Source organism: Rhipicephalus microplus, chromosome 4 (genome assembly GCF_043290135.1).
Source record: "Rhipicephalus microplus isolate Deutch F79 chromosome 4, USDA_Rmic, whole genome shotgun sequence".
NCBI lineage: Eukaryota > Metazoa > Arthropoda > Arachnida > Ixodida > Ixodidae > Rhipicephalus > Rhipicephalus microplus.
Genome location: NC_134703.1, coordinates 103,594,005 through 103,607,651, shown reverse-complemented (window position 1 = coordinate 103,607,651; position 13,647 = coordinate 103,594,005). Strand labels below are relative to the sequence as shown.

Below are 13,647 nucleotides of genomic sequence, written 5' to 3'. Positions count from 1 at the left end.
GCGTTACCGAATCCTGAGTGCTTCAGTTCGTGCTGTCACTGTAGCTGTTTGCCTGCAGCTCTACCGCGGTAACAATCTAGCTGTTCCTTGCACTCTCTTTTCCTTCCTTCTTTGTTTTTCTACGTGGTATCGTATAACCACGCATCACCAAGTCTTTTTCAGAGTTCTCAGTTGTGGCTCTCGCTTGGCTTACGTCCTATAAGCGTATACAGAAACAATAAAGGTACGCCAACACGTTGAGAACTAAACGTACCCGGAGGCAGTGATGGCTCTAAACGTGACCTGAATGCTCAGTGTGGCTCTGAACATTTCCGGCATCACCACAACCACTCTTGTAGGCCCGTGTGCTCAGATTTGGGTACATGTTAAAGAACCCCAGGTGGTCGAAATTTCCGGAGCCCTCCACTACGGCGTCTCTCATAATCAAATGCTGGTTTTGGGACGTTAAACTCCACATATCAATCAATCACCACAACCGCAACCGTGGAAGCAATAAAGGGCTCGGATAGAATAGATAAGTGACCAAATCGACGCGAAATGCAATCAATGAGCCATGTTTTTGTTGTTGCGTGTTCGCTGGTCGCAGTGAGGGCTGCTCGAGGAAGTGAAATAATGACGTAGTACTTACCCGCTATGCGATGCAACGCAAGAAGTCATGTGCCTTGTCGTATCGAAGGGGTTATGAAGATGAGAAAACGACTCGGCAGTTTCTAAGTAAATAAAATCTGTGCACTGTTGTCGTTAGGCGGGCTAGACAATAACGACAAAGCTTTTGGAGTGGTCGTGCCTAGATAACAACGAAGCTGGGCAAGTCAACAATTTACCATTTGTGTAGGCTTATTTCCTTGCGTGCGCAAATTATGAAAATCATGACGTTTGCAACTTTCCTTTATTCAACTACTTTTATGTCGAAAATCCCGATTCTATGAACGAGAAAACAAGGAACAGCTCTTTAAAAAGCATCTGACCCATATCACAGTTCTTTACTTCAATTTGAAGCAATGAAAAATAAAATAATGGTGCTAGGGGTCCTGCAAGTCATCTTCTGTCACCATCCCACTTTCGATAGAAAGAATGAACGAATGAATCTTTCATTCGCAGCTTCAAAAGAAGCGGCACATCGGCAACGACATCGTCTGCGTGGTGTTCGTGGAGGCGGACAACACACTCTTTTCACCGGCATGCATCAAGTCGCACTTCCTGCACGTCTTCATAGTCGTGCGAGCATCGCCAAACAAACCGCCCGGATCGCACACCGTCTACGAAGTGAGTACCACCATCGTCATTGCCATTTGCAATCGGCTACACCTAGTAGATACCACTGTCCTCTAACAAGATAAAAAAATGGCAGCATATCTACAGGGTGAATGATGGAGAGTCGAGCGAAGCTGGGTCCGCACGCCACTACCGCGCCGCTTCGGCCTCCCGTTCGCCATGATCTTGTCGGTACCGCCGCGCAGCTTCACGGCACGCTTCTGCCTCGCGCGCTCGCACATTGGGCTTCCGTCGTCGAGCGCGAGCCGCCGCCGCCACCTTGAGCGCACGCCACTATGCAGCCTTGTCCATCCGCCGACCTGCTGAATGCGCGCGCGCGTCAAAAATGCTTTTATTTTAATACACCGCGCATCCTAACGTACGGTGCCGCCGACGAACACGCGATCGCCAACGTCTTCGCGTGACGTCATTCCTATTTTCACTCCGAGTCATACTTTTTTATCGGCATACCATGAATCATCCGCTGTGCGCGTCCATCCTTCGTCTGTGTCTGTCTCTGTTTGACGCATGGACGGACGGATAGACGCATGAATGAACGCAGGGACAGACAAACACATGAACGGATGCACGAATGGACGGACGCATGGATGGACGGATGGACGGATGGAAACACGGATGCACTGAAGCAAGAACGAACGGACAGCTGCAAGCACGGACGGAATTACGAATGCTTCGCCCCGCTCATCATCCTTCACTCTGCTGCGATTTCTATTATCACAGCAGAGTGAAGCATCATCCTTCACTCTGCTGGGATATGCTGTGATTTTTATTATCTATCACATAAGTAACGTCCTCGAGTATCATACCATTTGCATTTTTCAGCGTATATGCATTTCCTTATTTTGCAGCAAATGCAGCATGTCGCATTTCGCACCGGTTGCCGTCGGGCTGCACCGACGGACGCCGGTCACGCCTGGCGTCAGACTATAGAGTGCTCGCGTTTTGCTAACGCAGCGTCGCTATGCCCAGGGTGCGCGTGCGTCAGCGCTACATTGGAGTATATTGGGCACTTCATAATGCGCTCGCGGCCGTTTTGCTAGCTCCACCTATACCAAATTTGGTGTTACGTGACGTCAATAGATGACGACATATATGACTGGTGCAAACATGATAATCCTGACACGCGTGTATGTAAGAACATGACAACACACCACGCTCATAGCGGGCTCGCGGCTGTTTCGCTAGTTCCACATATACTAAATTTGGTATCACGTGACGTGAATTGACGACGAATGTAAACGACACATCCAAACATGATAATCATGACACGGAAGTCATGTACGGCATCATTTACCTCCGCCTTGTAACGTTGTGCCGCTTTTAGAGTGACATATCAACGTTTCTTATTAGTGCTTCGCATATCATCGATTCCCACTGTACGTGGGATCTGCCATTTTTTTATAATATATTCATCATATAGAAGAACCGCCATCCGGCAGACATTATGTGGACTAAACTAGAAGTGGCACGATCGGACTAGAGGAGCGGCACGTGCGCATGCTCTTACGGCCCGCGTTTCGTGTTTTACACTCTTTAAAAAAATGGAGTGACGTACTCTCCATTTAGGGAGGAACGGCGATGTCCCCAATGTTCGTCTTTAAATAGAGAAACATTGCTCCCTCATCCACGGAGAAACACGTTATTCCTTATGAAAATCAACATGGCTGCCCCCCGGCGAAGCGAGTAGGCTTAGCAAGTGCAGCGATTCTCGACTGGTAAGGAGTACACGGCACTGAAAGTTACAAAAAACGGTCCCGCTGAGCTTGATATTGAACGAAATGATTATAAAAACAAGCAGACGAACCTGTGGCGGTGAACACATCGCGAAAGAGAACGACGGAGCAAGTACGTTTCGTTCGGTCAGCGAAGCCACGTTCACTCCGAAAGACACGGATTCTGCAGAGCCCTCACATGAAGAGCACATGCTAGGCTTGCTGTATTTATTTCTCGCAGATTCACATAGTGTAGCGACGTTATCCATGCGTTTACGGGTCCGTAGGTCACGAGATGTGCCTCCAAACCGTACACTCGATCGCAGTGAAACCATTCCGAATCCGTAGTGCAGCATTGATAGATAGATGTTCAACGTTATATAAATGACTTGAGGTGTGAGAGCGTCATAGCAATGAAGTAGGTGGTAGGTAGCGCCATCTGGAGGGACTTAACAAAACTAAAAAAAAGTTGACTGCCGCGACGTACGTTGTTATTACCCACTATCACGGATCCCTTGCGGATTGTTTACGCATCAGCCCATTCAGGACTACTTACGGACACTGAAAGCCTAACATGTGCTGATGCAATCCACATAGCTACACATGCACACATGGTCACATAGTACACATATAGTACGCAACAAGTACACTAGCGTATACGCTCATAAGTACGCAACAAGAGCACAATCACCCATTCACACCAACGACCCACACTTTGACGTGTTTACTCACACCCTACTATGAAAGCGCTTCAGCTTATATAGCTATGAATTTGGACTGACCTGTGTGGCACAGGTTACAAGTACGTTTTCTTACACTTTTTTTACGTTTTGTATCAATACCACAACATGCGCACACGTAAATATATTGTATCTGATGGTTAGGCAAACCTTAGTTCATCAATGATTGCACAATAATGAACGGAATAATTACTAGAGCTTATCAGGTTTTCACGAGGACAAATACCCCCAAGCCTACGGCATTTCGAGCGCTGCGCTATCTGTCGACCACTGCCACAGTTACTTTTTTTTTCTTGAAGCCTTTGAGAGTGCAAACACTTGCCGCGCGTTAGCCATTTCGGAGGTCACGCTTTTTTTTCTTCTTGTTACTTGGAGAGGGCGCAGCATGCAGACCAAACTTTGTCTCCGTCGTGGTAGGTGTTCTGTGGTCACGTCGACCTCGTTTAGTTGTTTCGTCTTAATGTTTGCTTATATTCTTTTTACGTGCGTACCACAAGTGTGACCGTTAGCCATGGATATAGTACACCACTAGCCCTTCAACGACAATGTTTTTGATGCGGTAACGACCGTCCTAGCAGTGTATACGTACGTTACAACGCGGGTCTTGCGAGAGAAATAAGCGATGACCTCGCATCCGACGGTATTTTTTCGTGAGCTATGACAGTGGCTGTTGACGTCGCGGCAGCTCTCATACTTGAGTGGAGGAACTATCGCTGCAGTGCGCAAGTTTATTATAACTTTATAGAATGTTGTGCCTGCATACTTTTCTGCTTCAGATGCCTCTAGCGATTCGCCTCGCGTGTCAACTTGCAATCATAGTGCGTGCCACAATTTTGTTGTTAGCGCTGTGGCTGTGGTGGTTATTACTCTGGATTCGGAATACTCTTTTCACAAAGGTGAGTGAGCGTTAGTACTTACTTGCTGTGCACAGCTGCTACTAGAAGTGCATCTTGTGTTGAGTTTCTCGCAACAAAGGAGAATCATGGACGAGAAAGGCATACTGCTCGCGTGCATAATTCCTTCCTACTTCTCAGTGCTGGCATGGACAATTCAAAACCAATGCGATTGAGAATTCGGTTTAACCTACAGAAGTCATTGGTTCACTTTTCACAAAAGTTTAGTTATGATGATGTTTAAAATGTTTCTGATGGTTGTAACCTAGTCTGGCTAATAAACGCTCGGTGAAACTTCGCAGCCTGTTTCCCTTTGTGCTTTCACCTGCTGTGGTAGCATATCCTTATTGGGTGTCGTGTGACTATGCTGGAGGACGCAGGTTCAACTTCCGGCCACGGTGGCCGTATTCGAATTGGGGTAAACTGCAAAGAACATCCATATGGCGGTAGTGGCACGTATAACTCTATATATTGTATATGATCGTACTTTCACGCATGGACTGTAGAGTGGTATCAGGTTTCCTACAATGTTGAAAAAATAAGTGTGATGCTTTTTTTACGCGCCTCGTTGAATTCATGAGTGCTGTTGGTGCCGTGCGAAACTAAAAATGCGTGGGCTTACCAAGTAGGTCGACACCGAAAAAATTCATTATTTTTTCACACTCTAAGGTAATCAATAAAGCAAGACTGCTTGGGAAGCAGAGCTCCTTGTATTCGTGACAAATTGGTAGTATGAAACAACACGAGACACACATGGAAGTGTGCGGAGCATCGTGCGAGTGCCTGACGATAAAAAAAGAGAGGCCTTTACTTTACACTAATAAAACAAAATAAAACGTCACTCCTGCATTGCTTACAACAATTTTATGTAAAAGCAATCGCTCGCGACTGGCCGCGGCCGGCTATAGGCTTGGCGTGCGCATGCGCGTGAGCAAGACCCCCGTGATTGAGGAGAAACTTGAACGCTGAAGGAGGAACGTTGCTCCTTTGGTCCTTGCCGCGAGAGGGCGCGACGGGTAAAGCGCCCGAAAGGGAGGAAGTCGCTGCGCCGAAGGAGAAACAGAGCCCGTTTCTCCATTCTCGCTCCCTTTTTTTTTTAGAGTGTAGGGGCGAAGCTCCTTGAAGCGGCGCCTGTTCGTCCCTCGTCGTAATGCGTAACATGTCTTACGCTTTGACCTACAAGGTGGTGCTGGTGGGCGATTTCTCCTATGCGTTCTTGAACAATGAAAAAATTCGCAGCGTGCGCCTTAACTAAAAGCCGAATTTCCCTGTCTCTCATTCCCCATTAGCAGCCATTGGCACGTACAATTGAGCACTATCTGACAAAAAAGGGTTGCTGCGTTATACTCGCTGGGCATAACCTCCTTGGTTTTGAAAGGCTTAGCGAGCATCGGGCTGCAGTGCCATGAATACAGTGAACTTGTATATACCAATAACTCGAGGTGGTTAAAGGTGGGAAGTAGACACGAAGCGCAAGCCGTAAGAAAGTGTGCGTGTGCCACCTCTCCTTTAGTCCTTGGAATGTCCGCTAGGTGGCAGTGCTTCTATATCCGGAATATATGATGAAAATATGCGAGATGATGGTACTTTGAGTGTTGGTTAGATGGACGAACGGACACACGGACGGATGCATGGATGGAGGCACGGATGGCTGCATGGACAGATGGACGCATGGACGGACGCAGGAACGACGCACGGATGAACGTGCGGACGCACAAACAGACAAACGCACAGATGGGCGGATGGACGTACGCATGGTCACACAGACGGACGCATGGACGGACGGAAGCATGCACGAATGGACGGACGGACGCTTCGCCCCACTCTCCATCATTCAACCCCGTGGATATGCTGCTATTTTTTTTATTTCTCACGTTTCACCGCCGCTAGTTCATAGCACTGTGGCGCAACCTCACTATCCTGTTTAGAAACAGTGGATCACGATTTAGAGTACTAGGTACTCTACTATGGGAGAGCATAGAGCCGTCCCGTGGGCCTCAGATCATCACAAGACCTCCTCTCGGCCACTTGTTATGGCCGTTTCGCGCCCTTACTGTAACCCAAGGAAGTTACGCCCAACCAGTTCAACGTTGAAACTTTTTTCTGGTCAGGTAGTGCTCCAAGTCCGTCCTACTGTTACTAGTTCTTTTTTTAGTAATTATGAAATACAAGGCAAACTTTTTTGAAGATTAAGTCACCGATATTCGTCTCTTTAGGTTAGGTTATCAGAAACAACTATCTTTTTATTTATAATTAACGTACGCGGGTTTCCTTCTGAATTCTAAAGAGTGCGTGCATGCCACTCCTCTAGTTCGGCCTTGGAGGTGGCTATATACTACTACTACTACTACTACTACTACTACTACTACTACTACTACTACTACTACTACTACTACTACTACTACTACATACTTCGCGGACGCACGACCCACGGCTTAGGAGCTTCGCCCCTAAAAAAGGTGTCGAGAAGAAAGGGGGTGATCTGTGTGCGGCCAGCCCCGTGCAATAGTAGAGGGCTAGCAACGACCTCATCTCTTCAATATGAACGACAGATGAGAAAGAACTGTCAATCTCTTCAGTTTTGAAGCAGCAAATATATCGCTGTAGCCCTGATACGCGGCTCATCCTAAAGTTCAGGCGCATAGACAAGAGCATTCACGCGGGCGTTTCTTTCACACGAAGCATTATCCTTGTTCTTCATTTCAAATGCTTTGCCATCGAACCACTGAAAACTACCTATGGGGTGCAGACTTCTACCACTGAATGGCATTACGAGACCATGCTTTCGCGCATCGTTTGAGTGTCCTTATAGGTGTAGCCAAAGAGGCATTGGGGGCATATGCGTGGGTAGGGTTCCCCTTAAGGGAGAAGAGGGAAGTTCACCACAACACCTCCCTCCCTATTTGTCAACGTATGAGGCTGATTCCCCCTCCCCCTGCCCACGTCACAGCACTGCCCCCTCCTATTGTCAGTGTATATAGGCTGACATTGTGCCCCATCCCCCTCTTAGGCGACTACGAAGGTTCACCGCTCCCGCAAATTTTCGAATCTCACTTTCTTGTAATAGGTACACGCACACATACAAACTCACGCACGGACATACATCAAAAAGTATAGATAAACATCCCCCACCATCCCCTGAACAAAAATTTTGGCTACGCTTCTCAGTGTCATTAAAACGTGCCATCAGGAAGTTCGCACTCTCTCGAGCAACAACTGCGAACTTTGATCGTACAGTCTGTCATCGTCATCGTCCTACTTCTTTAGAGTGCGTTTCTTTTTAACGAAAAAATATGTCTTCAGAGACCAGTGGACAGCTAGCATGCGAGCTGTGTTCTCACCGCTTACACAATGTTGCCATGGCAACGCGTAAACCACTTCGCTCGCGGGAGTGGTTTACAATCATTTTGTCGGGTTACGCATGATCGGATACAAAGTCGTAGCCGCTGGCTTTGTTTTAGGATGATGATGATGATGATGATCACGATGATGATGATGATGATGATGATGATGATGATGATGATGAAAGAACGAACGAACGAACGTACTTCATTTTCATCGAGAAAAGACATAGGTGGTCTGTTGTTATCGGAATAACTACTCCACCCTAGCGGTGAAAATGTAATTTTTTCCTCTGTGCGCGTGTTTGGAAGTATAAGTCATAGCGCGTACCTTCAACTTCATTCAACGTCACAATTTTGTGTTGATTTTCTAGGTGTCTGTCGTGTCTAGAGATGAGGTGGGTGCCTTCAAGCCGTACTTGTGGCATCGATCAGTCTTTCCCAAGGTGAGTTTTCCATCGTTTTATACAAACAATTATCAAAACGCGCGTGTTAGAAATCATTAACATCGACCTCACGAATATGTATGAATGAAGTGGAAAGATAAGTTAGTAAAATAAAGGTCACTCAAAAGTTACGCGATACTCAAGTGAATTAAAGAGGGTCAATCGGCGTATGAAAACTGGCATGACCTTAATGTCGCATGACGTCATCAGATCACATAATGATCAGCAAAGCAGACAGTCCTCAACGGCTGGCGTTTAATACATGCGGATCAGCTACCACTATCTGCCAAAATTGTAACGCACCCGAATTGGCCGCACAAACTCGCATATTCTGGGGCTGTGAAGAACATCTCCAAAAGCGCTCCTGTCAGCTCGCTCACGGCCAGCGTAGGAAACACTAATTCAAACTCGTCTTAACGGGACCCTGCAACGCTTTCAGCATGGTCGGAAAACGCTGCCAATCGGTAGTCGAGGCTCCCGAGAAAACGCGAGCCAAATATTATAAAACAGTTCACCGGCCTCTAATTTACAATTAATTCTCAAAGTCAGCTAAGAGTCGCTTTTTTTTTGTGTGCGCAAATGACCCTAGATATTTAAAAAGAATGGCTGTGCCACGGGCTCAGTAACATCCCACTATCTGTTTTGAGCAAGGCTCGCTCGAGTGTTACTGGGGACGTCACGAGAGGCCGTGACATGTGCGTGCATGCGCGCGTGAACACACTGCAAAAATGCGCGTTCGAAAAGAAGTACAAAAATACAGAAAAAAGTCCTTAATGTAACAAGGCGCGCGTGGCATACTTTCTTCCCCGGTACCCTTTCTCTCTGCTTAGCTTCCAGTGCTTTCACCACGACGAGCAGAGAGGTAGCAATTTCGGCGTGAGAACAAGCAGAAGAACAGCAAATGTGATGGCTTTCACCTTAGAGTGGTCTGAGGTCAATTCACAAGGAATCGCATGACGTTCTTTCTCTTGGCTATCAAGTATAAGCTTTGTGCCTTGGTGGGCGCCCGTGACTGCCCCTAAATTTGTCTCACACATAATGAAGGACAGGTCATCGTGAGCCGCCTTGCTCACAATTCAACATAGTTTGAATGGCCAGCTGACAGAGCACCTGCAGAAATGCCCTTTCTTTTTTTATCGTTGGAATAAACAGAAAGATTCGTTTGTCGGCACCCGGAAACAACAGACGAAAAACTATACCTAATCTGCGTATTCCACACTCTCTCCATGACCTCGCAGTATTTTTTTTTTCCTTGTTCCCAGCTACCGAATGTGCTTTCTTGTATTCAGCCTCTTGAGCTTGCAAGTTGAAACTGGGAAGGCTTTAACAGCTTCTGGACAGCTTAATTAACGATATATCTCGTGCCCAGCCGGGCGCCAGTCACAGCCTTCACTTGATGCATTCTTTGTTTCTTGTCCCCACCTCACGGTCTTACTCACAGGGAGCACAGTTTCGAGAGTGGCTGCTCACCAAGATCGTTAATGGGGAACGCACCAGCTATTCGGCGCCCAAGTTTGCGAGAATGCAGGTAAGAAGTCTGCGCCACGTGATTCATTTATCACGTGACTGTGTCCTGCCCTGCAGCGTGTCCTTTCCTCCGTGTGTCACTTACAGCTCTCGTACGAGCGTTGCTTTTTTAATTTTTGTCTGGCGCTGACCTAGGTGGATGATGCTGAGAACAGGAGTATCTAAGATATTGTGTCGTGTAACTTGATATTCTGTCACGAGAACTTGTTGCCATGGTTGCAGATGATGTCTCTGATTAAAAGTTTGCTGTGCTCTCATGTTAAACTGTTCGTTTATTTCAAGGTTGTTGTTTTTTCTTGTTTCCCTGTTTATTTACATGTTTGCGTGCTTGTTCATTTTCATGAACATTTGTGTTTCCTTCCAGCGTGGAACTGAGCTTTGCTTTTATTTATCATGCCAGCTTCCTGAACCGTAGTTGGAATGCGTTCAGAACACCTGTTATAAATATGTCCTTTTTCTTCCATTTCTTCTCGTTTTCGTTCTTGAATCATAGTAGCCATCATGGCGTACAATAAAAAGAAAAAAATTGTTGTTGCTATAGCTCCTAATTGCGATTTCATCAGTGTTTGCAAATGATAAGAAGTGCAGCAAAATTCATTTTTATGTTTGTTTGGTGAACGAATGTGCGTGGTGTCAAGATGATTTTAGCAAAATCATCATCATAAATAAAGCTGCCTGTTTGTACGCTGCCATTGCAAGTCCCGCGAATCTAAGAGGCCATCTTACCATCGGGGACGCTTCACTGCGTGGAATATGCTTAAAGGAGTCGCGAAACTCATCCAGCTTGGTAGAAAAAGGGACCCTAGTGGATAGCAGACACTGCTATGAACATCCAGGCCAAATCGTAAAGTCGTGCTTGCGAAAAAGGCCTTAAATGTGAAGCGCGAGGTCATCGTTCTGCCAGACGCCTTCTTTTCATATAGAGGGATGTGCTCACTTTCTTCGGAGCTGTCAGGATGTGCTGTTTGATGTGAAACACCAGACAGCATTCTGTTGACCAATAGCCTAAATATCAAACACAAATTAAAGGCAACGTTTGAATAAATTACGGCCATTGACACGGGGTGCTGCAAGGTGAAGGCATGGCGCTTTACGACCGGCTAAAATTACACAGTGATTCATACCTGCGCACAGTAATCTGAAGAGAACAGAGTGTTCGGGTTTCATCACGTGCGTTGAAGCTGACGATACGAGGTGGCGTAACTGCTTTCCCCGGTGGCATCCCTCTTCATCCAACTTCCAGCGTGCTCATCGGGAGGAGAGGAGAAAGAGAGCCCTTGAAGGCACTGACAACTGACTTTTTCCGACCCAGATTTTTTCTGGCGTGACAGAAAGCTTATCCTTATTAGTGTTCGTAGCTGCAGTAGTTAATCTCAAAAAAACACGTAGTCATTTTATAAGCAATATTTTTTTTTTTCGATTTAAAAGCCTCTGAACATGGAGGAGCCCTTCCATTCAGCAACACAGGGAATCGATAGCGATGACCGTAGCCTTTCTGGTGACTTGTGCATACTGTCGTTGTTCAGCTATAGCAGGATTTCCTGTAAGTATGCTTTAAAACGTTTATTTTGTGCTTTACAACCATTTTCGAAAATAACAATCCGTCACAATGAGACGATGTGGCTTTATACAGCTTCTCTCTATTTGTAACGCGTTGCATGCACCTACGCGCAAGGGTTAATGCTGGTCCCGTCGTCCTTATTTTTTCGAAACAGGAGCCAAGCCAAGTCACCGAAAACGTCAATGTGCATATGCGCGGCCGTGGTGACTAGCAGTACGTGCCATTTCTGAGACTAATTATGGGTGGAAAAACAACGTTGCTCCAAAAATCTTAGCGACCCGGAAACGGCGTGCACGGTTTCATTAGAACGCAGAAAAGTTGCTAAGGACGCGCTAACGAGCATGGGATCATTACTTCACGCGAAGGCAGCGCCACTTAATTGCGTACTAATAACACAGGCCTATGTTTGCTTTTTTTTGGCGGGGGGAGGAGGGGAGCCATATTTTTAACTATACAGAAGGAAAAATATTTTAGTATTAACAGAAAAATATTTTACCGCGTACACTAAATTAGGGTCACATGGTAGGGTACATTTTAAATTGAATTTTCTGTCACCAGGTGCCGCCACAAGCTATTCTCTCGATTTTATATGAATAAATAAAAATATAATTCCACTTTTCACAAGGAAAACAGGGTTGCTTTGAGTCACTATGAACACAATCTTTTAATCACTGCAGTCATTTCATTTCATTTTCTGTGCAGTTGTCAGTTCCTTTAAAGCACGCGTCACGCCACCAACTCTCTACGGACTTCAGAAACTTTTCCGGCTATCCATGAGCGAGGCAATAGCTTTCACTACAAAGGTTACTCATTGAATACTTGGAAAAGTGGTTCGTGGGCCTAAATATAAATTCGATGTAGCAGTAGGAAGCTACAAACCAGGGGACACAAACTTTTTTTCTTTTCTTGCATATTATTCTACTTTTCCTTAACTCAAAACCACCATGGTAGATCAGCTGTTAAGGAGCTCGGCTGCTGACTTGAAGGTCACGGATTCAATACAGACCGCGGTGGTCTAACTTTGGCGGAGATGAAATAACACAGGCCTATGTACGGTACGGTGTCAGGGCACGCTAAAGATGACCAGATGGTCTAAATTTTCAAAGCTCTCCACTATGGCATCCCTCATAACCATACCTGATTTTTTGGCGTAAAGCACTAGATAATGTTTCAATTGTTTGCCTTATCAACAAATAGGCTCCGCCCGTTTTTTAATATTTGCAGGACCGGACACGCAGCCAGATGTTGGAGGACATGGTTACCAACTTGCAGAACCACGCCGAGACGGGCCAGATCCCGAAGCCTTACCGGCGGGGATCATGGCGGCCCATCGGCCACATGCGACCCTCATCTCCGCTGCTGGACAGTGTGCGCGACCCGTTCGAAGGATACGACCAGCTCGCCAGGGACTTCGCCAAGATGTTCCAGGGAACGCGTCAACTTTGCGACGTCGTCTTCAACGTTGGACAAGGTGCGCACTTACCCACCAAACGCATGCTTGGCCGCCATGGGATGGTCAGACACGAATTTAGTCCTCGATGTAGTTCGTGATGGTTCAAAATTGCTTGTTTCTCTACCCGAAATTGTATTTTACTGCACGCGGAAGCTTTTTAAGTAGCATTTGAATCGAAGAGAGCTGCCATCTGCAGCAGACATATTATTTAACATGTAAGTGTCTTAGGCCGGGGCGCACCGAGACTTCAATGATGCATTTCCGTCACGGAAATGACGTCGTGAAAATACGCCTGATGAGAAAGCAAGAAAAAAATTTCCTTGAACGGGTATTGAACTCCCGACAATTCAGTCGTCGACAACAGTTGCCGGGCAAGCTACCCCCGGTTTTGCGGCCACGTGGTCTGGAAGCTTTAGGAACGTGCCTTTTATGCCTCAGGAGCTGTCCTTTCACAGATCTCTGGGTAAAGTGATGTAATACATATTGACCGTGACATAAATGATTACTTCTTCAACGCGCCATTCCTACTCATCCGTCTCATTTTGCGCGTTTCCATTGGAAGGGCAATTTTGTCGATGCAATAATTCAACGCCAGGTGGAGGCATTACCCCTAGTATCAAGCTCACTCGTAGCATACATCTACCAAAATAGCTCTGCGTCACTTTGCTGCAACTACGTGTTCTCTACTTACCGTCGCCC

At 46.4% G+C, this 13,647-nt stretch overlaps 1 protein-coding gene across 1 annotated transcript in view; it reads left to right on the top strand.

Annotated features, from left to right (window-relative positions):
- Positions 1-13,647, top strand: part of rsh (Rap GTPase activating protein radish) — a 192,203-nt gene that overhangs the window by 148,597 nt on the left and 29,959 nt on the right. Inside the window, exons 8-11 of the mRNA XM_075893404.1 lie at positions 1,102-1,266; positions 8,336-8,407; positions 9,849-9,935; positions 12,720-12,966. Coding sequence (XP_075749519.1) covers positions 1,102-1,266; positions 8,336-8,407; positions 9,849-9,935; positions 12,720-12,966 — 571 coding nt within the window. The remainder of the gene's footprint in view (positions 1-1,101; positions 1,267-8,335; positions 8,408-9,848; positions 9,936-12,719; positions 12,967-13,647) is intronic.